The following is a 22989-nucleotide window of genomic DNA, read 5'->3' as shown; positions in this document are numbered from 1 at the left end:
CCACTTAAGCATGTATCCTAAAGTGGGTTGGGGTCTGTTTTCATTTCCTTTGTTTACTGCTTTTTATTTACATTCTCTCTGACATATTTTAAGTCCTCTTCCTACTTCCCTCTCTTCCTCCATAACATCTCTCCTGGCAAATCTTACTCCTTCCTTGTCATCTGGCAACATGTCTCTCTGTCTCTCTGTGTTTTTCCTGATCTGGTTGTTTAACATTCTGCCAACTCTGCACTGTAGCACCTGAGATGGACAAGAGAGGAGGGGTGAATAGGCATGAGGGGGTATGAGCAGGGCCCAAAGTTTGATATTGACCACATGACCTGACCAGAAACAACTCTGGGCCTCAGTTATACACTATAACCTTAGGCCCCTGTAAGGTCACATGCTCAGGGAAAACTCAGGGCCCCATAGAAATGAGGTTAAGAAGTCCATTTTTTGTGGCCTGCGGTTTGTCTATGGCTAGTGGATAACACCATCGCCTTTTAGCACTTATCTGCTGGTCTGCATGGGATGGAATCTTCATCCCACCACAGCTTTGTCTCACAAATGTCTCCTCACTTCTTTGTCTATCTACACTATCCTGCCTGTGCAATATAATACCTAAGACATACCTAGGGGGAATTCCACTTTTCGCCTATGTGTGTTTTCAACCAAAATGTATTGTACATGCTACTAAGTATTTAATGTAAGTATATGTTCATACACTACCGTTCAAAAGTTTGGGGTCACCTAGAAATATCCTTGTTTTTAAAAGAAAATCAATTTTTTTTGTCCATTAAAATTACATCAAATTGATCAGAAATACATTGTAGACATTGTTAATCTTGAAAATGACTATTATAGTTGGAAAACGGATGATTTTTAATGGAATATCTACATAGGCGTACAGAGGCCCATTATCAGCAACCATCACTCCTGTGTTCCAATGGCACGTTGTGTTAGCTAATCCAAGTTTATCATTTTAAAAGGCTAATTGAGCATTAGAAAACCCTTTTGCAATTATGTTAGCACAGCTGAAAACTGTTGTTTTGATTGAAGAAGCAATAAAACTGGCCTTTTAGACTAGTTGAGTATCTGGAGCTTCAGCATTGCTGGCCTTCTAGGCAGAGTTGCAAAGAAAAGGCCATATCTCAGACTGGCCAATAAAAATAAAAGATTATAAGATGGGCAAAAGAACACAGACACTGGACAGAGGAACTCTGCCAAGAAGGCCAGCATCCCGGAGTCGCCTCTTCACTGTTGACGTTGAGACTGGTGTTTTGTGGGTACTATTTAATGAAGCTGCCAGTTGAGGACTTGTGAGGCTTCTGTTTCTCAAACTAGACACTAATGTACTTGTCCTCTTGCTCAGTTGTGCACCAGGGCCTCCCACTCCTCTTTCTATTCTGGTTAGAGCCAGTTTGAGCTGTATTTCTGATCATTTTGATGTTATTTTAATGGACAAAAAATGTGCTTTTCTTTCAAAAACAAGGACATTTCTAAGTGACCCCAAACTTTTGAACGGTGGTGTATATACAAAAGTATACCCCTTCAAATGAGTGGATTCGGCTATTTCAGCTATACCAGTTGCTGACAGATGTATAACATCAAGCACACAGCCATGCGATCTCCATAGACAAACATTGGCAGGAGAATGGCCTTACTGAAGAGCTCAGTGACTTTCAATGTGGCACCGTCATACGATGCCACCTTTCATACAAGTCAGTTAATCAAATTTCTGCCCTGCTAGAGCTGTCCCGGTCAACTGTAAGTGCTGTTATTGTGAAGTGGAAATGTCTAGGAGCAACAATGGCTCAGCCGCAAAGTGGCAGGCCACACAAGCTCACAGAATGGGACCGCCGAGTGCTGAAGAGCAAAATTGTCTGTCCTCAATTGCAACACTCACTACTGAGTTCCAAACTGTCTCTGGAATCAACGTCAGCATAAGAACTGTTCGTCGGGAGCTTCATGAAATGGGTTTCCATGGATGGATGAGCAGCTAAGATCACCATGCGCAATGTCAAGCATTGGCTGGAGTGGTGTAAAGCTCGCCGCCATTCGACTCTGGAGAAGTGGAAACACTTTCTCTGGAGTGATGAATCATGCTTCACCATCTGGCAGTCTGACGGACGAATCTGGGTTTGGCGGATGCCAAGAGAACCCTACCTGTCCAATGCATAATACCAACTAAAGTTTGGTGGAATGGAATAATGATCTGGGGCTGTTTTTCATGGTTCCGGCTAGGCCCCTTAGTTCCAGTGAAGGGAAATCTTAATGCTACAACATACAATGATGTTCTAGATTATTCTGTGCTTCCAATTATATGGCAACAGTTTGGGGAAGGCCCTTTCCTGTTGACAAAGCATGACAATGCCCCCGTGCACAAAGAGAGGTCCATACAGAAATGGTTTGTCGATATCGATATGGAAGAACTTGACTGGCCTGCACAGAGCCCTGACCTCCACCCCATCAAACACCTTTTGGATGAATTGGAATGCCGACTGCGAGCCAGGCCTAATCTCCCATTATCAGTGCCCGACCTCACTGATGCTCTTGTGGCTGAATGGAAGCACGTTCTCGCAGCAATGTTCCAACATCTAGTGGAAAACCTTCCCAGAAGAGTGGAAGCTGTTATTGCAGCAAAGGGCGGAACAACTCCATATTGATGCCCATGATTTTGGAATGAGATGTTCAACGAGCATGACTTTTGGTCATGTAGTGTATCTGCGTAGTTCCCTTGAAATCTTGTAGACTTGCGGACTGTGTACAGTGTGTTTGTACAAGACACTTGGAGAATTGAACACGGTTATTGCACTCACACAGTGGTGGAAAAAGTACTCAATTGTCATACTTGAGTAAAATTAAATGCTATACATCATAATGAGTAAAAGTAAAGATACCTTAACAGAAAATGACTCACGTAAAAGTCACCCAGTAAAATACTATTTGAGTAAAAATCTTAAAGTATCTGGTTTTAAATGTACTTAAATACAGTGGTGGAAAAAGTACTCAATTGTCATACTTGAATAAAATTAAATGCTATACATCAAATTCCTTATATTAAGCAAACCAGACAGCACCATTTTTTTTATTTCATATGTTTTACGGACAGACGGGCACCCTCCAACACTCAGACATAATTTGCAAACACAGTACCCCCCCCCCCCCACCAAAACTACTTAAGTAGTATTTTTATGAAGTACTTTACACCACTGTAAAGGGGCACGAGGGCCACATGTCCTATTAAAGGGGCCAAACAACGGGGGAAATCCTTGAAATTTCCTGAATATTCTTCTGATGTCCTCCCCTTTCTGTCTTTTTTTTGCTCTTTCCTCCAGCCTTCTCTCCTTCCTCCCTGTCGTCTTCCCTCCTTCCTCTCTAGAGGATAGAGAGAGAAGAGAAAGAGGAGTAACCTTGATGCCTAGATCAGTGACGTCATTCTCTCTCCATTGGGAGGACTCTACTGTCTCCCTCCCTCTCCCCGTCTGCCCCTCCCTCTCTTAAACTCTCTCACTCTGCTGTTCTCTTTAATTGATGACGCACTGAAGGGGACGTGTAGGGGTCAGGGGAGGAGAGAAACAGGAGAGAGAGATTAACAGAGAGAGCGTGTATTTTTTTCAGTGTACACACACTAACAAACAGAGGAATGACTCTAATCTGTAATGTGTGTTTGTTGGACTGAGACGGAAAGAGGGAAATGTGTACGTTTGTTTGTTTGAGCTTGTGTCTCTGTGTGTGCATGCGTGCATACACGTGTGCAAACGCACCAAAATTCGTCAGCCTTTTACAGATGCCCATCAATTAAAGCGTGATAAGCTTAGTGTTTCAACAATACTGGACTAGTGTTGCTTATGTAGGATTTACATAAGAGTTGTGGCAGCCTCCCTGGTTTTGTTTGTTGTGCTTGTTCATTTAAAGCGCTCGTAGTGTGCTCAAGTGGCTAGCTTAATTAGGGCAGCATTTTGTTGTCAGCAGAGAAGAGAATATCCTTTCTGTGTGCGAACAACAACAACAGTCATGCAGGCTTTGGCTAAAAGTAGTGCATTATATATGGAATAGCGTTCCATTTGGAATGCAACCTCTCTGTGGTGGCTGACTGTAACCTGGGAGGGGAGGGGGCGGAGGACGCCCTCTATGGGTAGAGGTATGGAAATGCAAGATGACTGGCCACTGAACAGATGAATGGCTTGGCACACTCTTAGAAAAAAGGGTTCCTAAAGGGTTCTTTGGCTGTTCACATAGGAAAAACCTTTTTGGTTCCAGGCAGAACCCTTTTGGGTTCCATGTAGAACCAAAGAAAAGGGCTCTACATGGAACCAAAAAGGGTTTTCCTATGTGGACAGCCGAAGAACCCTTTTAGGTTCTAGATAGCAGTTTTTTTCTAAGAGTGTTGCGCTCCATGAATGAATGGGTGTTATTATTGTCAGTACAGATACCAAATCTAGGTTTAATATGCTCCTCAATTTGTAAAATGATTGCAAGAACAGGAAAACACTGTGACGAAAATATGAAATAGCCTTTCTCTTGCCAGGCCTGTATGTATCTGTCTTTTGCTCTCTCTCTACCTGTCTGTCTCTCTCACTCTTGGAACTTTCTGTTATTTTTTAAATAATAATGCACACAGAGGCAAGCTTTCCAAAGAAAATGGACCCCCTCCCTTTCCCATCTATGGGCTAAAATGACCCATCTTTCTCTGCTTTCTCTACTTCACTTCTCTATCTCATCGTCAATGCTTGTTCTGTGTAATTCCCCTTTTCTTACACTTTTTCCTCTCCTTTTCTAAGAGGTATATCAAAATCAGTTTTACTCATCTCACACTGTCAATCCCTATCCTTTCTTTGTTTGTCCTCCACACCCCCACCTCCTTAGCAGAATCCCGCCTCTCTTCCTTCACTTTCTCCCTCTGTTTTTCATTCGCTCTGTCTCGCTCTTGCTGTCTGTCTGCTTTCTCTTACTCTGTAACTCGCCCTCTTTCACTCCCACTGTCTTCCTCCGACCCTCCCTCACTCTTCAATTGCTTTGTGCTCAGTGTTTATAGTCATTCACTAACTCTGCATAGAGAAGGAGAGAGTGAGAGAGGGAGACAGAGAGAACAAGTGTAAGGACTAACTCTTGAATACTTTATTAAAGGTAAGTAAAGCGGAAATGTTCTCATTTATCCCTCCATCTCTCTCTTTTTCTTTATTTTTCTCTCTCCTTCTATCTCCCTACTTCTTTCGTATGATCGTTCTAACCTGAGAGAATAAGCTTATTGCCCTTAAACCAGCTGTTGACAGCTATGCTGTGCCGTGCCGGGGTGTGTGTTAGGCTGTTGCTAGGGGCATTAAAAAGTGTGTGTTTGTGTGGGAGGGAGTTGGTGCGACTCTGTGGCTTGGACTCATTTTCAGAGAGAAGAGAGAAAGGTCACGAATTGAAGAAAAGAGGAAAGGGAGATTGCTGAACCCTGACTTCCGTTTCTAAGTCGCTAGTGAGCAGCATTCGGTGTGTGTGTGTGTGTGTGTGTGTGTGAGCAGCGCTCTGCCCTCCAGTCCAGGACACAGTGGGCTGATAGATATAGGGGTTTGAAAAGGTACAGGACATGGATCCTCACGCACGCACGTGCACACACACACACACACACACACATACATATATGCACATCCACACAGAAACGCACACTACCATTTGAGGGTCCAGTGTGAGTGTCTGTGAAGGTCAAACACTAAAGTGGTGAGAGAGGGACAGGGAGTGTGTTAGCTCTGAGATGTAAGCAAAGAGAGGGACATTATTTACTTACTGCTTCTAAGGACAAAATCGGCCCACAGCTGGCGGCACTCATTAGTGTGTGTGTGCATATATATTTATGCTGGTGATGCAAGGGACAGATGTGTTATAGGTGAAATTGTTTCGTGCTGATGTTTGTTGCATCAACTTGAAGTCGGGGCAAGAAATAATCGATCCTAAAGTTTAAGACAGATCCTAAAGCATTGTCGTTTATTTATGTTAAGAGTTCCTCTTTTGTGCTGCTTTGTTCCTGTCTGATGTCTTTGCCGTTCTCACCATTGACTTTAAACGTCATTTTTTTAGATAAGCTGAAAGAGACATTTTTGGCATGTTGTCATATAATGTGGGTTGTTACAGATCCTAAATCAGAGGTAAAAGGTCAGTTTCCTGACAGTGTTTCTAATTCAATGGCCCTGCCTGTTTCCTCTAGGTACAGATCAGCAACCGTTCAGATGTTCCCAGGGTGCAGTGTGTGTTTGGTTTGTTATCTCACTGTAGCAGAGGCTAGTGTGTGTGTGTGTGTGTGTGTTTTCCTATACTTGTGGAGACCCCACAAGAATAGTAAAAAAATACAAATTGGACCAGCTGGGGACATTTTGTTAGTCCCCACAAGGTCAAATGATATTTCTTAGGGTTAAGGTTAGAATTACAGTACCAGTCAAAAGTTTGGATACACCTACTCATTGGGCTCCCGAGTGGCGCAGCGGTCTAAGGCACTGCATCTCAGTGCTTGAGACGTCACTACAGAAACCCTGGTTCGATTCTAGGCTGTATCACAACCGGCTGTGATTGGGAGTCCCATAGGGCGGCACACGATTGGCCCAGCGTCAACTGGGTTTGGCTGGTGTAGGCTGTCATTGTAAATAAGAATTTGTTCTTAACTGACTTGCCTAGTTAAATAAAGGTTACAAAAAAAAAAATTGTAAAGACGTCAAAACTATGAAATAACACATGGAATACTGTAGTAACAAAAATGTGTTAAACATAAAAATATATTTTATATTTGAAATTCTTCAAAGTAGCCAACCTTTGTCTTGATGACAGCTTTGCACACTCTTAGCATTCTCTAAACCAGTTTCATTCATCGGGAATGCATTCCAACTAACAGGTGTGCCTTGTTAAAAGTACATTTGTGGAATTTCTTTATACAGCCATTTCTGTATACTCGTCGCAAGACCCACTGGTTGATGCGTATTTATAAAACCCTCTTAGGCCTCACTCCCCCCTATCTGAGATATCTACTGCATCCCTCATCCTCCACATACAACCCCCTGTTCTGCCAGTCACATTCTGTTAAAGGTCCCCAAAGCGCACACACCCCTGGGTTGCTCGTCTTTTCAGTCCGCTGCAGGTAGCGACTGGAAGGAGCTGCAACAAACATTCAAACTGGACAGTTTTATCCCAATCTCGTCATTCAAAGACTCAATCATGGACACTCTTACTAACAGTTGTGGCTGCTTTGCGTGATGTATTAATGTCTCTACCTTTTATTTATTTTTTATTTAACCTTTATTTAACTAGGCAAGTCAGTTAAGAACAAATTCTTATTTACAATGACGGCCAAACCCGGACGACGCTGGGCCAATTGTGCACCACCCTATGGGATTCCCAATCACGGCTGGATGTGATGCAGCCTGGATTGCCCTTTGTGCTGTTGTCTGTGCCCAACAATGTTTGTACTATGTTTTGTGCTGCTACCAAGTTGTGTTGCTACCATACTGTGTTGTCATGTGTTGCTGCCTTGCTAAGTTGTTGTCTTATGTCTCTCTCTATGTAGTGTTGTGTTGTCTCTCTTGTCATGATGTGTGTGTTGTCCTATATTTGTATATATTTTTTTTATCCAAGCCCCTGTACCCGCAAGGAGGCCTTTTGGTAGGCCATCATTGTAAATAAGAATGTGTTCTTAACTGACTTGCCTAATTAAATTAAATATAAAATAATATAAATTACCCGACCTCAACCCTATTGAAATGGTTTGGATGAGTTGGACCGCAGAGTGAAGGAAAAGCAGTGCTCAGCATATGTGGGAACTCCTTCAAGATTATTGGAAAAGCATTCCAGGTGAAGCTGGTTGAGAGAATGCCAAGAGTGTGCAAAGCTGTTAATGCAAATTTTGCTACTTTGAAGAATCTAAAATCTAAAATATATTTGGATTTGTTTAACACTTTTTTGGTCACTACATGATTCCATATGTGTTATTTCAGAGTTGTCTTCACTACTATTAGGATGTCTTCACTATTATTCGACATAGTAGAAAAACCCTTGAATTAGTAGCTGTGTCCACACTTTTGACTGGTACTGTAGGGTTAGAGTTAGGAGCTTGGGTTAAGGTTAGGTTTTCATTTTAACGTTAAGGTTAGGGCAAGGGTACGGGTTAGGGTTATGGAAAAATAGGATTTTGAATTGTGTGTCCCCACAAGGTTAGTTGGTCAAGACTTTGTGTGTGTGTGCATGCGCTGTGACCCCAGAGACCTAGGGTTGCATCCTAAATGACTACCTATTAGTGCGTGCTCTGGTCAAAAGTAGTGTACTATGTAGGGAATAGGGTGCCATTTGGGACGCATTCCCGGTCTCTGGTGATTAAGGAAGATCACATGACCTCTGATCTCAGCTTTCAAGACGCCTTCGAGGGACAATGAAGAATTCCTGTCACCAGGGTTTGTATCTGTGGACTTCTTTAACTATTCCTGTGGGGACCAGAAGTAAACGAACAAAAATCTGACCAGCTCAAGGTCAAATTCTATTTCTAGAGGGTTTAGGGTTAAAGTTAGAATTAGTGTTAGGGTTAGAATTACGTTAAGGTTTAGGAGCTAGGTTAGAGTTAAGGTTAGGTTTTTGGGTTAAGGCTAGGGTTAGCGGGGTTAGGAAAAATAGGATTTTGAATGGGATTGAATTGTGTGTCCCCCACAAGGTTAACTGTACAAGACCTGTGTGTGTGGGCACTGAGTAATCAACAAATGCAGCACTGACCCTCTCCATTCACAGCTGACAGGGATGAGCATCTGGAAAATGTCACTCACTACTTCCTTTAATGAGCAAACTGTGTCAATGTGGATCTGTGTGTGACTATTTTAACATTGTGTGCATGTGTGGGACTATATATCCTCTTAGATTTAAAGTCCCCTGTTTTGGGGACCATCAAGGTTCTGGTACCGGTTCTGACTTACATTTTCGCTTATAAACTGGAATTTGGATAGCATAGATCGAAATGGCTTGCATTGAGCGATAGCCCTGATTCTCACGGACACAGGAGTATGTATGTTCTGCCTGTGTGAAGCAGGATGTGAAATCTGACACCATTTTATGCTGGGATGTCCCTCCTAGCATTTCATTCGCTATTCTGACTGTCCATCAACTCCTGGCTGATCCATACATCACACCGACTAACAACGCATATGCCTGGAATCCTTACATCGTAACGCAGCAGGATAGAGTGGTTTCGACACTGTAGCACATTCAGAGATCGATTTGTAGCCAGTAATCAAAAATAATTAATACATTTTTAACAAATAGAAAGTGCTATGTGCCATAGATGGACAATGTTAATATGAGATGAAAGGTGAGTTCCTGTCGAGTTCAGGGATCCAAGCTAGAGCTCTGAGACATTCACAGCGATGGGGACAGATGTCTTGATCAAGAGGGACCTTTAGAAAATATGCACATTTTCTCGAAAGCAAAATATATAAATATGTATTTTACAGTTATAAGGAAGGTGACATCTTATAGTTAGTCATTTAGAAAAAATATAAGTCATTTCAAGCCGTATTCATATAGTATTTCATATTTGTACTGTGTTCTTGAGCTTGTGTCCTCAAAAGTGACTACTGACCTCAGCAGTTTAACAGTTTTTTACCAGAAAAGCTAGATTTGAACCTTACTAGTTGTTGTTTATGGCCCTCTCATGATAAATCATTACTTTTGGGGAATACGTTGATTACATTTAGTTACATTTAAGACTTTTGTGACTTCTATTGGTTCCATTTCCCCAGGCAACTTGGCAAGTCACAGTGAAACACAGCTTCAGTGTTTGTTTGTGTGTGTGTCTTTACTGTGTGTGTGCTTGAGAGTGATGCTGGTGATTATTTGTGTTTAGTGAGTTGGACCTCGCCCATGTCTCATGGCGTCTGCGTGTCTGAGCACCTACACTCTGGGGGGGATCAGGGTCCTGGAGTAAACGGCTCCCTCCCTCCCCTTCTCTCTTTCTCTCTGTCCATCTCTCTTTCCCCCCTTTCTGTCTGTCCCTCTCCCTTTTCTCTTTCTTTACTTCTCCCTCTCTCTCCTTCTCTCTCTCTGTCCCCCCGTTCTCTCTTTCTGTCTGTCCCTCTCTTTTTCTATACTTCTCTCTTTTGTGTGTCACCCTCTCTCCTCTCTCCCATAGTCCTCCTTATCTCTCTCTCACGCAGTCCCTCAGTCATTTTCTCTTGCTTAGTATTCTAGTCAGCAAGTCCTCCTCATCTCACCCAGTCAAAGAAGGTTTTGTTTCCGCGAGAGTATGTGTATAACATGATGTACTGTATATGTTTATACAACAGAATATGTATCATCTCTACGTGTGTGCATGTATATGTGTGTGGGGGACTGTGGTGGCCTCTGTGGCGATGCAGTGGTGAGACGGGGGGGGGGGAGGGAGTGACTGTATTTCCAGCTCTTGGGGGCAGAAGGCTGAGCTGTGCCAGGGTGAACTCCACCAACGTCGCTTTTCCTTCAAAAACACTCCTCAGGAAACCACTTCAAACAATCACATTCCGCACGGTGAAAGTACCGCACCACTCCTGCAGCTCGGGAAAACCTCTCCCTTCCCTTCGCCTCCCTCAGCACGGGTACTCCCTCCCTCTCTCTCTCTCACTCTTCTTCTCCCTCTCTCTCTGTCACACACACACACACACACACACACACACACACACACACATAGGCAGGCAAGCACGCATGCAGATTCACTCTTACCCATTTATGTACATAGACACACACACACGTGCAGATGTACACACAAATACGGAAACTTATACTCTCTGGATCCCGTTTAGGTATAGGTGGAAGAACACCCCGTGGATTTAGCCCCAAGGAGTAGGCCTGCTTGTGTCTGTGTACAGTACAAGTTTGGACACACCTACTCATTGCAGGGTTTTTCTTTATTTTTACTATTTTCTGCATTGTAGAATTATAGTGAAGACATCAAAACAATGAAATAACACATGGAATCATGTAGTAACCAAAACAAGTCTTAAACAAATCAAAACATTTTTAGATTCTTCAAAGTAGCCACCCTTTGCCTTGATGACAGCTTTGCACACTCTTGACCTTCTCTCAACCAGCTTCATGAGGTAGTCACCTGGAATGCATTTCAATTAACAGGTGTGCCTTGTTAAAAAGTTCCTTTTTTGCCATCTCACATCAAATCACATTTTATTTGTCACATGTGCCGAATACAACAGTGAAGTGCTTACTTTACAAGCCCTTTAACCAACAATGCAGTTTTAAGAAAAATACAAAAAAGTAACAAATAATGAAAGAGCAGCAGTAAAATAATAATAGCGAGGTAATTGAGGTAATATGTACATGTAGGTAGAGTTATTAAAGTGACTATGCATAGATAATGATAGAGTAGCAGCCGCGTAAGAAGGGGGAGGGTGGCAATGCAAATAGTCTGGGTAGCCATTTGATTAGGTGTTCAGGAGTCTTATGGCTTGGGGGTTAAAGCTGTTTTGAAGCCTCTTGGACCTAGACTTGGAACTCCGGTAATGCTTGCTGTGCGGTAGCAGAGAGAACAGTCTATGACTAGGGTGGCTGGAGTCTTTGACAATTTTTAGGGCCTTCCTCTGACACCACCTGGTATAGAGGTTGTGGATGGCAGCAAGCTTGGCCCCAGTGATGTACTGGGCCGTTCGCCCTACCTTGCCGTTGGAGGCCGAGCAGTTGCCATACCAGGCAGTGATGCAACCCGTCAGGATGCTCTCGTTGGTGCAGCTGTAGAACCTTCTGAGGACCCATGCCAAATCTTTTGAGTCTCCTGAGGGGGAATAGGTTTTGTCGTGCCCTCTTCACGACTGTCTTGGTGTCCTTGGACCATTTTAGTTTGTTGATTATGTGGACGCCAAGGAACTTGAAGCTCTCAACCTGTACCACTACAGCCCCGTCGATGAGAATGGGGGCGTGCTCAGACCTCCTTTTCCTGTAGTCCACAATCATCTCCTTTGTCTTGATCACGTTGAGGGAGAGGTTGTTGTCCTGGCACCACACTGTCAGGTCTCTGACCTCCTCCCTACAGGCTGTCTCGTCATTGTCAGTGATCAGGTTCTACCACTGTTGTGTCATCGGCAAACTTAATGATGTTGTTGGAGTCGTGCCTGGCCGTGCAGTCATAAGTGAGCAGGGAGTACAGGAGGGGACTGAGCACGCACCCCTGAGGGGTTTTCTTTCCTTCTTAATATGTTTGAGACAATCTGTTGTGTTGTGACAAGGTAGGGGTGGTATACAGACGATAGCACTATTTGGTAAAAGACCAAAGAGAAATGACAGTCCATTACTTTAAGACATAAAGTTCAGTCGATCCTGAACATTTCGAGAACTTTGAAAGTTTCTTGAAGTGCGGTCGCAAAAACCATCAAACACTGTGATGAAACTGGCTCTCATGACGACCGCCACAGGAAAGGAAGACCCAGAGTTACCTCTGCTTCAGAGGATAAGTTCATTAGAGTTACCAGCCTCAGAAATTGCAGCCCAAATAAATGCTTCACAGAGTTCAAGTAACAGAGTTCAAATCTCAACATCAACTGTTAAGAGGAGACTGCGTGAATCAGGCCTTCATGGTCAAATTGCTGCAAAGAAACCACTACTAAAGAACACCAATAATAAGAAGAGACTTGCTTGAATCAAGAAACACGAGCAATGGACATTAGACCAGAGGAAATCTGTCCTTTTGGTCTGATGAGTCCCAATTTGAGATTTTTGGTTCCAACGCATGATCTCTGCATGTGTGGTTCCCACTGTGAAGCATGGAGTCAGAGGTGTGTGGGTGCTTTGCTGGTGACACTGTCAATGACTTATTAAGAATTCAAAGTACACTTAAAAACAAGGCTACCACAGCATTGCCATCCCATCTGGTTTGCGCTTAGTGGGATTATCAATTGTTTTTCAACAAGACAATGAACATGAACACAATGAACAAGACCCAAAACATACATCCATGCTGTGTAAGAGCTATTTGACCAATAAGGAGAGTAATGGAGTGCTGCATCAGATGACCTGGCCTCCACAATCAACCGACCTCAACCCAATTGACTGGTACTGAATATGTGTGTGTGTGTGTGAACATTGCAACTCCTAAACGTAACTCTAACCTTTACCAAAGTAATTTGTTGCACATACTCTAACCAATGGAGGCTGCTGAGGGGAGGACGGACATTCACTCCATTCCAGACATTATTATGAGCAGTTCTCCCCTCAGCAGCTTCCACTGACTCCAATTGTTACCCAGCCCTGCAGTGCAGGCCTCTCTGTGTTGTTCAGCCTAACTTCACTTCACTGAGTTTCGGTTCTGTGTACTGGTTACTCCTCATACACTAGATTAGAATGTTAGTAAGTAAGCCATGTCCGAGCCAGAATTGCCCATAGGGCATTATATACAACATTCATCTCAGGGAAAATATCACCAACATTTTACTCGAATAACAAAATATAATAACAATAATTGGCTTTTACAACTTACATTTCTTCTGTATATACTGTACTTTCGACTAGTAAGGATCCTGCCTGGCTATCTCCTGTTTCTGCAGCGTGAGGTAGCTGGATATACAAGTATCCCCCCTGGACAGGTTGCTGGTCGATTACATAGTTACTCTGCATACAGAGTTCGGGAAATGTTTAGAAACTGTTTACTTCTCACACAGAGTTCTGGGGATTGTTTCTCAGGTGCTGTCCTACTGGCACCGTTGCGTTCTAATTTCCAGTAAAGCAGCCCCACGTGTTCAGTGTCATCCCCGTTCCTAGGACCCCACCTGAACCCTCTAGCTGTTCCCGCAACAGCCTATGCGATTGGCCGCTCCACATTCATGATTCATATTATAGCCTCGGTGAAAAGACTGCTTGTCCTCCCCGGCCATGGACCCATCCAGAAATAAATGGCGGTAATAATAATCACAAAACAGGATCACTCTTCACTACAAATGGCTGTGGGGATTTACTGCATTTCTTTGTTTGTGGATACTTCCAAAATGGTACCCTACTGTATATCTTACATAGTGTTTTGACCAGACTAGAGGTCGACCGATTAATCGGCACGGCCGATTTAATTCGGGCCGATTTCAAGTTTTCATAACAATCGGTAATCGGCCGATTACATTGCACTCCACGAGGAGACTGCGTGGTAGGCTGACTACCTGTTATGTGAGTGCAGCAAGGAGCCAAGGTAAGTTGCTAGCTAGCATTAAACTTATCTTATAAAAATCAATCAATCTTAACATAATCACTAGTTAACTACACATGGTTGATAATATTACTAGTTTAACTAGCTTGTCCTGTGTTGCAAATAGTCAATGCGGTGCCTGTTAATTTATCATCAAATCACAGCCTACTTCACCAAACGGGTGATGATTTAACAAGCGCATTTGCGAAAAAAGCCCTGTCGTTGCACCAATGTACCTAACCATAAACATCAATGCCTTTCTTAATAAAATCAACACACAAGTATATATTTTTTAAACCTGCATATTTAGTTCAAATAAATTCATGTTAGCAGGCAATATTAACTAGGGAAATTGTGTCACTTCTCTTGCGTTCTGTGCAAGCAGAGTCAGGTTATATGCAGCATTTTGGGCTGCCTGGTTCGTTACGAGTGTGAACTGTGTGAAGACCATTTCTTCCTAACAAAGACCGTAATTAATTTGCCAGAATTTTACATAATGATGACATAACATTGAAGGTTGTGCATTGTAACAGCAATATTTAGACTTATGGATGCCACCCGTTCGATAAAATACGTAACGGTTCTGTATTTCGCTGAAAGAATAAACATTTTGTTTTCGAAATGATAGTTTTCGGATTTGACCATATTAATGACCAAAGGCTCGTATTTCTGTGTGTTTATTATATTATAATTAAGTCTATGATTTGATATTTGATAGAGCAGTCTGACTGAGCGGTGGTTGGCAGCAGCAGGCTTGTAAGCATTCATTCAAACCGCACTTTCCTGCGTTTGTGTAACGGTTTTCCTCCTCCTCTTCATCCGAAGAGGAGGAGCAGGGATTGAACCAAGGCGCAGCGTTTTGAAATGACATGATATTTTATTAAACAAAAACAGACGAAGACGAAAACGAACTATACTTGATAACTAACAAAACAACAAACGATGTAGACAGACCTGAACGACGAACTTACATAATACACGAAGAACTCACGAACAGGAACAGACTACAAAAACCGAGACAGTCCCGTATGGTGCGACAAACACTGACACAGAAGACAACCACCCACAAACAAACAGTGTGAAAACACCTACCTTAATATGGCTCTCAATCAGAGGAAATGAAAACCACCTGCCTCTAATTGAGAGCCATATCAGGTCACCCTTAAACCAACATAGAAACAGAAAACATAGACTGCCCACCCAAACTCACGTCCTGACCAGCTAACACATACACAAACTAACAGAAAACAGGTCAGGAACGTGACAGTTTGCCAGCAGCTCTTCGCAATGCTTAAAGCACAGCGCTTTGCACTTTTACTTTCATCTCCAACACTGTGTTTTTTTCATTATTTAAACCAAATTGAACGTTTCATTATTTATTTGAGACTAAATAGATGTTATTTATGTATTATATTAAGTTAAATTCAGTATTGTTGTAATTGTCATTATTACAAATATATAAATAAAAATCGGCCGATTTTAATCGGTATCGGCTTTTTTTGGTCCTCCAATAATCGGTATCGGCGTTGAAAAATCATAATCAGTCGATCTCTAAACCAGACCCCTATGGGCTCTGGTCAAAGTAGTGCACTAAATAGATAAAAGGGTGTCATTTGGTACGTAGCCTGGGTCTTATACCAAGTCACAGTTTAAGATGTGATAACAATACACCCACTAGCAAGGGACATGAAGTGTGCTGAGTATCTATAGTATGGGGTTTTGTTTATGGACTCATAGATGAAGTGGCTGTTGGAAGAGACTAAGGTTTACCAGGCATACATCCTTTTCCTAGCTGGGTCGTGATCAGGAGAACGCAGCGTACTGAATATTGTAGATAGAAATGCCATGAATAGAGCTCACATGATTCCTAGAAAGATAGTCTATTTTGTGGTGATGGCTTTGGATTGGATAGGAGAAAATGAGTGGTGGGGGTGGTGTAAAGGAGAGAGGAACATGGTCAATGGGTGTGATGTGGGCGGATGGAAGGAAGATTTTGAGAGTAGACTATTAGAAAGGTCATACAGAGAGTACTTTGCGTGCAAGTGTGTGTGTGTGTGGGTAGATGTGTGTCTGTTAGTGTGCGTGTGTGTGTCTCAGGGGGTTTTCATAAAAGTATTGTACAAGGCACCATTTCTTGATTCAGTTGTACTCTTTTGAGGATGTGAGTGTTGTCAGAGAGAAAGAGGGAGCCAGAGTAAATATCAGTCACCTACTGCTCGCGTGCCTGTGTGTGTAAAGCCATTCACTTTAGAGAAGGGATGTTAGTCTCTGTCAGAATTTTTTTTTTTTTTTTTTTTACACAGATGGCTATCCACAAAGCTAACATCAGTGCCACGCTATTACATTTACATCAGGTCAATCAATAGCCAATAGCAGTTGACTTTAATGGGCTGTCATTGTTGTCTCCTCTGTATTGTGGCCATTGCCTTGGTGCGCATACACACACATACCGTTATCAATAGGCCATCATCGTCACTTTGGAAACCGTTGGTTTCCTTAGTAGCCTGAGCCGTTATCCTCACACATCAGTTTCCAACAAGAATAATCTCCACCCGGCACAGCCAGAAGAGGACTGGCCACCCCTCATAGCCTGGTTCCTCTCTAGGTTTCTTCCTAGGTTTTGGCCTTTCTAGGGAGTTTTTCCTAGCCACCGTGCTTCTACACCTGCATTGCTTGCTGTTTGGGGTTTTAGGCTGGGTTTCTGTACAGCACTTCGAGATATTAGCTGATGTACGAAGGGCTATATAAAATAAACTTGATTTGAATACTATAATAATACCCAGTCTTATCTACAACTCAGTCTCCGTGTCTTATCTACAGCGTACACACACTCTCTCTGTGTCTCACACACATGCACATACTCATATGCAGACATGCACGCATACACAGAGAGACACATTGTTAGACTTCAGTTGCGGCCTTATCGATCATAGTCTGCTGCTGGTAAAACGTATGTGTTATGGCTTTACACCCCCTGCTATATTGTGGATAAAGAGTTACCTGTCTAACAGAACACAGAGTGTGTTCTTTAATGGACGCCTCTCCAACATAATCCAGGTAGAATCAGGAATTCCCCAAGGCAGCTGTCTAGGCCCTTTGAAAAAACGAATCTTCACCAATGAATTGTCACTGGCTTTGAGGAAAGCCAGAGTGTCTATGTATGCGGATGACTCAACATTATGCATGACAGCTGTATATAGGTTTTTCTATTGTGTTATTGACTGTGTGTTTGTTTATCCCATGACACTGTGTGGTTTTTGTGGAACTGCTTTGCTTTATCTTGGCCAGTTCGCAGTTGTAAATGAGAACTTGTTCTCAACTGGCCTACCTGGTTAAATAAAGGTGAAAAAAATCAAAATAATCATAATTAAAAAAATACCCCAAGACATGCCACACGAGGTCTCTTCACAGTCCCCAAGTCCAGAAAGTCCAGAACAGACCATGGAAGGTGCACAGTACTAAATAGAGCCATGACTAACTCATGCAAGCAGTAAAGTTAGATTAAAAAAAAAAAAACAGATGAAAAAAACCTTATGGAACAGCGGGGACTGTGAAGAAACACACACATAGGCAGGCACACACACACACACACACACACGATAGCATACGCAGTATACACACACACATGCATTTTGTACTGTATATACAGTGGGGAGAACAAGTATTTGATACACTGCCGATTTTGCAGGTTTTCCTACTTACAAAGCATGTAGAGGTCTGTAATTTCTATCATGGGTACACTTCAACTATGAGAGACGGAATCTAAAACAAAAATCCAGAAAATCACATTGTATGATTTTTAAGTAATTAATTTGCATTTTATTGCATGACATAAGTATTTGATACATCAGAAAAGCAGATCTTAATATTTGGTACAGAAACCTTTGTTTGCAATTACAGAGATCATACGTTTCCTGTAGTTCTTGACCAGGTTTGCACACACTGCAGCAGGGATTTTGGCCCACTCCTCCATACAGATCTTCTCCAGATCCTTCAGGTTTCGGGGCTGTCTCTGGGCAATACGGACTTTCAGCTCCCTCCAAAGATTTTCTATTGGGTTCAGGTCTGGAGACTGGCTAGGCCACTCCAGGACCTTGAGATGCTTCTTACGGCGCCACTCCTTAGTTGCCCTGGCTGTGTGCTTCGGGTCGTTGTCATGCTGGAAGACCCAGCCACGACCCATCTTCAATGCTCTTACTGAGGGAAGGAGGTTGTTGGCCAAGATCTCGCGATACATGGCCCCATCCATCCTCCCCTCAATACGGTGCAGTCATCCTGTACCCTTTGCAGAAAAGCATCCCCAAAGAATGATGTTTCCACCTCCATGCTTCACGGTTGGGATGGTGTTCTTGGGGTTGTACTCATCCTTCTTCTTCCTCCAAACACGGCGAGTGGAGTTTAGACCAAAAAGCTCTATTTTTGTCTCATCAGACCACATGACCTTCTCCCATTCCTCCTCTGGATCATCCAGATGGTCATTGGCAAACTTCAGACGGGCCTGGACATGCGCTGGCTTGAGCAGGTGGACCTTGCGTGCGCTGCAGGATTTTAATCCATGACGGTGTAGTGTGTTACTAATGGTTTTCTTTGAGACTGTGGTCCCAGCTCTCTCCAGGTCATTGACCAGGTCCTGCAGTGTAGTTCTGGGCTGATAACTCACCTTCCTCGTGATCATTGATGCCCCACGAGGTGAGATCTTGCATGGAGCCCCAGACCGAGGGTGATTGACCGTCATCTTGAACTTCTTCCATTTTCTAATAATTGCGCCAACAGTTGTTGCCTTCTCACCAAGCTGCTTGCCTATTGTCCTGTAGCCCATCCCAGCCTGTTGCATGTCTACAATTTTATCCCTGATGTCCTTATACAGCTCTCTGGTCTTGGCCATTGTGGAGAGGTTGGAGTCTGTTTGATTGAGTGTGTGGACAGGTGTCTTTTATACAGGTAACGAGTTCAAACAGGTGCAGTTAATACAGGTAATAAGTGGAGAACAGGAGGGCTTCTTAAAGAAAAACTAACAGGTCTGTGAGAGCCGGAATTCTTACTGGTTGGTAGGTGATCAAATACTTATGTCATGCAATAAAATGCAAATTAATTATTTAAAAATCATACAATGGGATTTTCTGGATTTTTGTTTTAGATTCCGTCTCTCACAGTTGAAGTGTACCTATGATAAAAATTACAGACCTCTACATGCTTTGTAAGTAGGAAAACCTTCAAAATCGGCAGTGTATCAAATACTTGTTCTCCCCACTGTATGTGGTAGTGCTGTAGTAGGGGCCTGAGGGCACACGGTCTGTGAATGTATTGTGATGTATTAAAATTGTATAAACGTCCTTAATTTTGCTGGACCCCAGGAAGAGTAGCTGGGGGATCCATAGTAAAAACACAGACATGACAGACACACACACACACCACCAATTACGCACCACTAATACACTCTGTATTGCGGTTCCCCTATGTTAGTCATGTATTGGTTCCCTTCAGCCACCCACCACACCCGCATCATACAATGAATTCCTCCCTCCCTGACGGCCTTCTGCTTTATGATTCTAACTTATCTTCCTGTCGCATTCCTTATTAACCTGGAAGGGGAGCAAGGGAGGAACGTCATCGGGTGGGGACCATTGTGAGAATATGTACAAACAGCAAGTGTGTGTGTGTGTGTGTGTGACTGCTTCTGGTGAGGAACTGTTGTTGTTTTATGTCTCTTTAAGCTAGTGTGCTCCCCTTTTAGTTTGTTTTGTCTCGTTATACACGGGTTTGGGATTTGTTGTTTTTGTTTACGTGTGTTGTTTTTAGAGGATTCACTAGCTGGGGACATCCAGAACAACGTTAGGCAGAGGAAAATGTTCATTGTGTGTATGATTGAGAGAGAGGGGGGGGGGGGGGGCATGTCTAAGGAAAAACTTACTAAGCAGAATGTTCTCGTGTTGGTTGATCGTCATGTGACAGTACAGTATGATTACAGTGCGAAACTAACCGACATAGATGATCAGATACCGAGGAATCCAACAGAAATGTCCCCTAGACAAACCGACACAGGTGAGAGGGAGAGAAAGAAAAAAATAGGATATGGGGCGTAACGTGTCTGGTGAATCAGCGTAATATCCCAGGGGGCAAAACCAGTTGCAGTGACATTTTTTATGACGTCATCTGTTGGATTGGATACTAGTTGTATAAGGACATTTTGTTAACATCTTTTTCTGGTTTTATGACCTGATAACAACCAACATATGTATTTTCCATCCCACGTTGTTTATATGGTTTCTTTTCCAACCAGCAAATGTTGTCATGAAGACGTCACGTTCCAAATGCTGCCAGCTGGAATGGTTCTTACAGGGAAGGGTTTCCAAACTACCTTCAGAAGGGACACGTTGTGCTTATCTTAGTGTGCTCTTTCTGAGCCTTGTCGATGAGTAACGTTCTCATGGAGACAACGGCCCATTTACGACCCTCCCCACTGTAGGATCTAAAAGGGTTGGAACGGGTCACAGATGGAACCTAACATTTACCTTTCGAGAGAATGTTGTTGAGATGAGTCGGGAAGTTCATCGTTTGGAATGTCATCCCCGAGCTCATCTTCCGTACAAGCCAGTCTAGCACCAGGGCATTCTTAGACTTAGTGTCATACAGAGACTGTTATGGAGTTGTCTGTGTGATGAGGAGAGTGCTTTTAACTGGCGGAGGTATGTGGTCTGTTAAGGGCTTTGGTGCGGAGCGTGCTGGTGTTTCTATGCAACTATGTTTGTATTCACAGAAGACAGTTAATGTCATTGAGGGAAGGTAGAAGCACTGATTCTCTTTTCCATGGATCTAGGTTGAAAATACTGAAGGTTAACGCGACGTAATAATTCCATGCTGAGCATTCGGAAAATAAACACATTCATTAGACCAGCGCATTAGACCGTTCTACACATTTAAATAAATAGAATGTCAGTAAAACAGTTATGCTATGTGTTTGAGTAGTTAGCTGAAATACACTACGATTGTGTTTTTTTTCCTTCTACTTTGATGGCGAACTTTCTGTATGGCTCCCATTCACTCCGTCATTTTCGCTCCGGCGCTGGTCCAATGAATGTGTTTAATCTCTAACACTTCTGCTTTGAATTATTACGTTGTCTTAACTTTTGTTGTTTTTAACCTAACCAATGCATGAGAAAGTTATTTAGATTTGCCTGTGTAAATCAAATATTACTGTAGTTAACCATTGTTAAGTAAACACTGTGTGTGTGTGCAGTGCTTTCCTGTGTGTGGTATGTTATAACCTGAGAAGGTTAATTAAACACAAGGATTTGGATCCATCCCCTGACGCTCCTGTATTTAGCCTGCTGCTCTGTTCTGAGTGGGAGGTGTCTGGCTCAGCTCAGGGGCCACTCATAAGAGGGCCATGTTACAAAGAACCGGGTAGTCACTAGATGACCATGCTACAGAGGACGTAGTAGTCACATGAGGATCATTCCACAAAGGACAGAAATGACTATCATCAGCAAGTTTCACCGAACACATCAAGATCAGGACATACAAACACATACTCCTGTGTTCTGTTTTCCATCACTAAACACACACACACCTTAGTGTGTGAAGAGGGGGTAATGCAGTGTGACGGAATGGCCGGGATGAGAAACCGCAGGGGGATCTCTCCTTTTTCCATTCTTCTTCCTTTCTCTCATGGGTGGCCTGGTTGTTTTCTCTAATACATTCCTTCATTCCAAGTCGGTACTGATGTGAAGTCCTGTAACTTCTCTGCACTGCTTACTCTCTTTCTCTTATTTAAAAAAAAATTCTCTCCTATTATTACTGACGCTAACTCTCTGTTCTTCCTTTCTTCCCTATGCAGATGTCCAGCTACAAGCGCGCAACGTTTGAGGAGGAGGAGGCGGCAGACAACCCAGCCGATGGGGGCATGTCTCCGGACAGTGTGGAGGTCAGTCTGAGCTCATTGGTTGATGTGTGGGGGTCAGAGGTCAATGAAAATGGAGAGCCCACACAATGTCAGTGTGTTATTATAGAACTAGGGTGAATTCGACTTGTACGCCGATCAGGGGTCAGTTTTTCATTTCCCCCACTAATGGTTAAGGTACTTATGGGAAACTTCCCCCCGGAGCATAATTACACAGAATCTGGGCTTAAACTCCTGTTAGATTAGCCCAACAATGAGAAACAGAAAATACTTCATGAAAGTATGATGTTATGTGGGAAACCATAAAAAAGGAAGACTAGAAAGGGGAAAATAGTTGGAAAATATAGTTTTTTGTTGTTGTTGTTGTGAACAATGGATTTGTCATGTCTGCCTCTTGCTTTCTCTTGAATTTGGTCCTTGAAATGTCATTGTAAACAGTCAGAACTAAGTGTCATCATATATACGCCCAGTGACACATAGATGTACAGTACTGGTTTTTAAGAGGACATTATTGTCAGAGGAAAAGTGTGTAGAAGGTTCAGTTGATTATCACTGCAGATAAACAGTAGTAGTACATTACCTTTAGGTATGTAATGTGTGCAGAGCCTGTGGTTCAGCGGTAACGCTCCTGGCTAGTAACAGGGATTGCCATTAAGGGTTGCCTTATTGCCTATAGCAATTGAACTGAGCTGTTGAGCAAGTTGAGCCTGTTCTGTGGTTGCCCCATTGGGCAGGTAATAAAACAAGTTAAAACCAAACGGCAAAGAATTCCAATAGCCTAAAACTGACATTTCTGGTTCCTCCTCATTGTTTAAGTGAAACAATTTATAGCATTTATGGCAGTTGGGAAAGTTGAGTCTGCTCTGAGAATTGTTTTACTGATAACAACCAAAATACAAATAATTCCAAAACATTAGGAACACTGCTCTTTCCATGACATAGACTG

General features: G+C 42.8%; 1 protein-coding gene across 2 annotated transcripts in view; it reads left to right on the top strand.

Annotated features, from left to right (window-relative positions):
• Nucleotides 1-22989, top strand: part of LOC139549277 (endothelin-converting enzyme 2-like) — a 61741-nt gene that overhangs the window by 4891 nt on the left and 33861 nt on the right. Inside the window, exons 1-2 of one of the 2 annotated variants that reach the window (XM_071359548.1) lie at nucleotides 4956-5109; nucleotides 21981-22067. In XM_071359548.1, the coding sequence (XP_071215649.1) occupies nucleotides 21981-22067 (87 nt within the window). In that variant the 5' untranslated portion in view covers nucleotides 4956-5109. Of the gene's footprint in view, nucleotides 1-4955; nucleotides 5110-21980; nucleotides 22068-22989 lie in introns of those variants that run through there. The other variant, XM_071359547.1, reaches the window with a different exon arrangement.

The sequence above is a fragment of the Salvelinus alpinus genome, chromosome 22 (assembly GCF_045679555.1).
Source record: "Salvelinus alpinus chromosome 22, SLU_Salpinus.1, whole genome shotgun sequence".
Classification (NCBI taxonomy): domain Eukaryota; kingdom Metazoa; phylum Chordata; class Actinopteri; order Salmoniformes; family Salmonidae; genus Salvelinus; species Salvelinus alpinus.
Note: the sequence above shows the minus strand (reverse complement) of the source record. Positions and strands in the feature narration are given on the sequence as shown.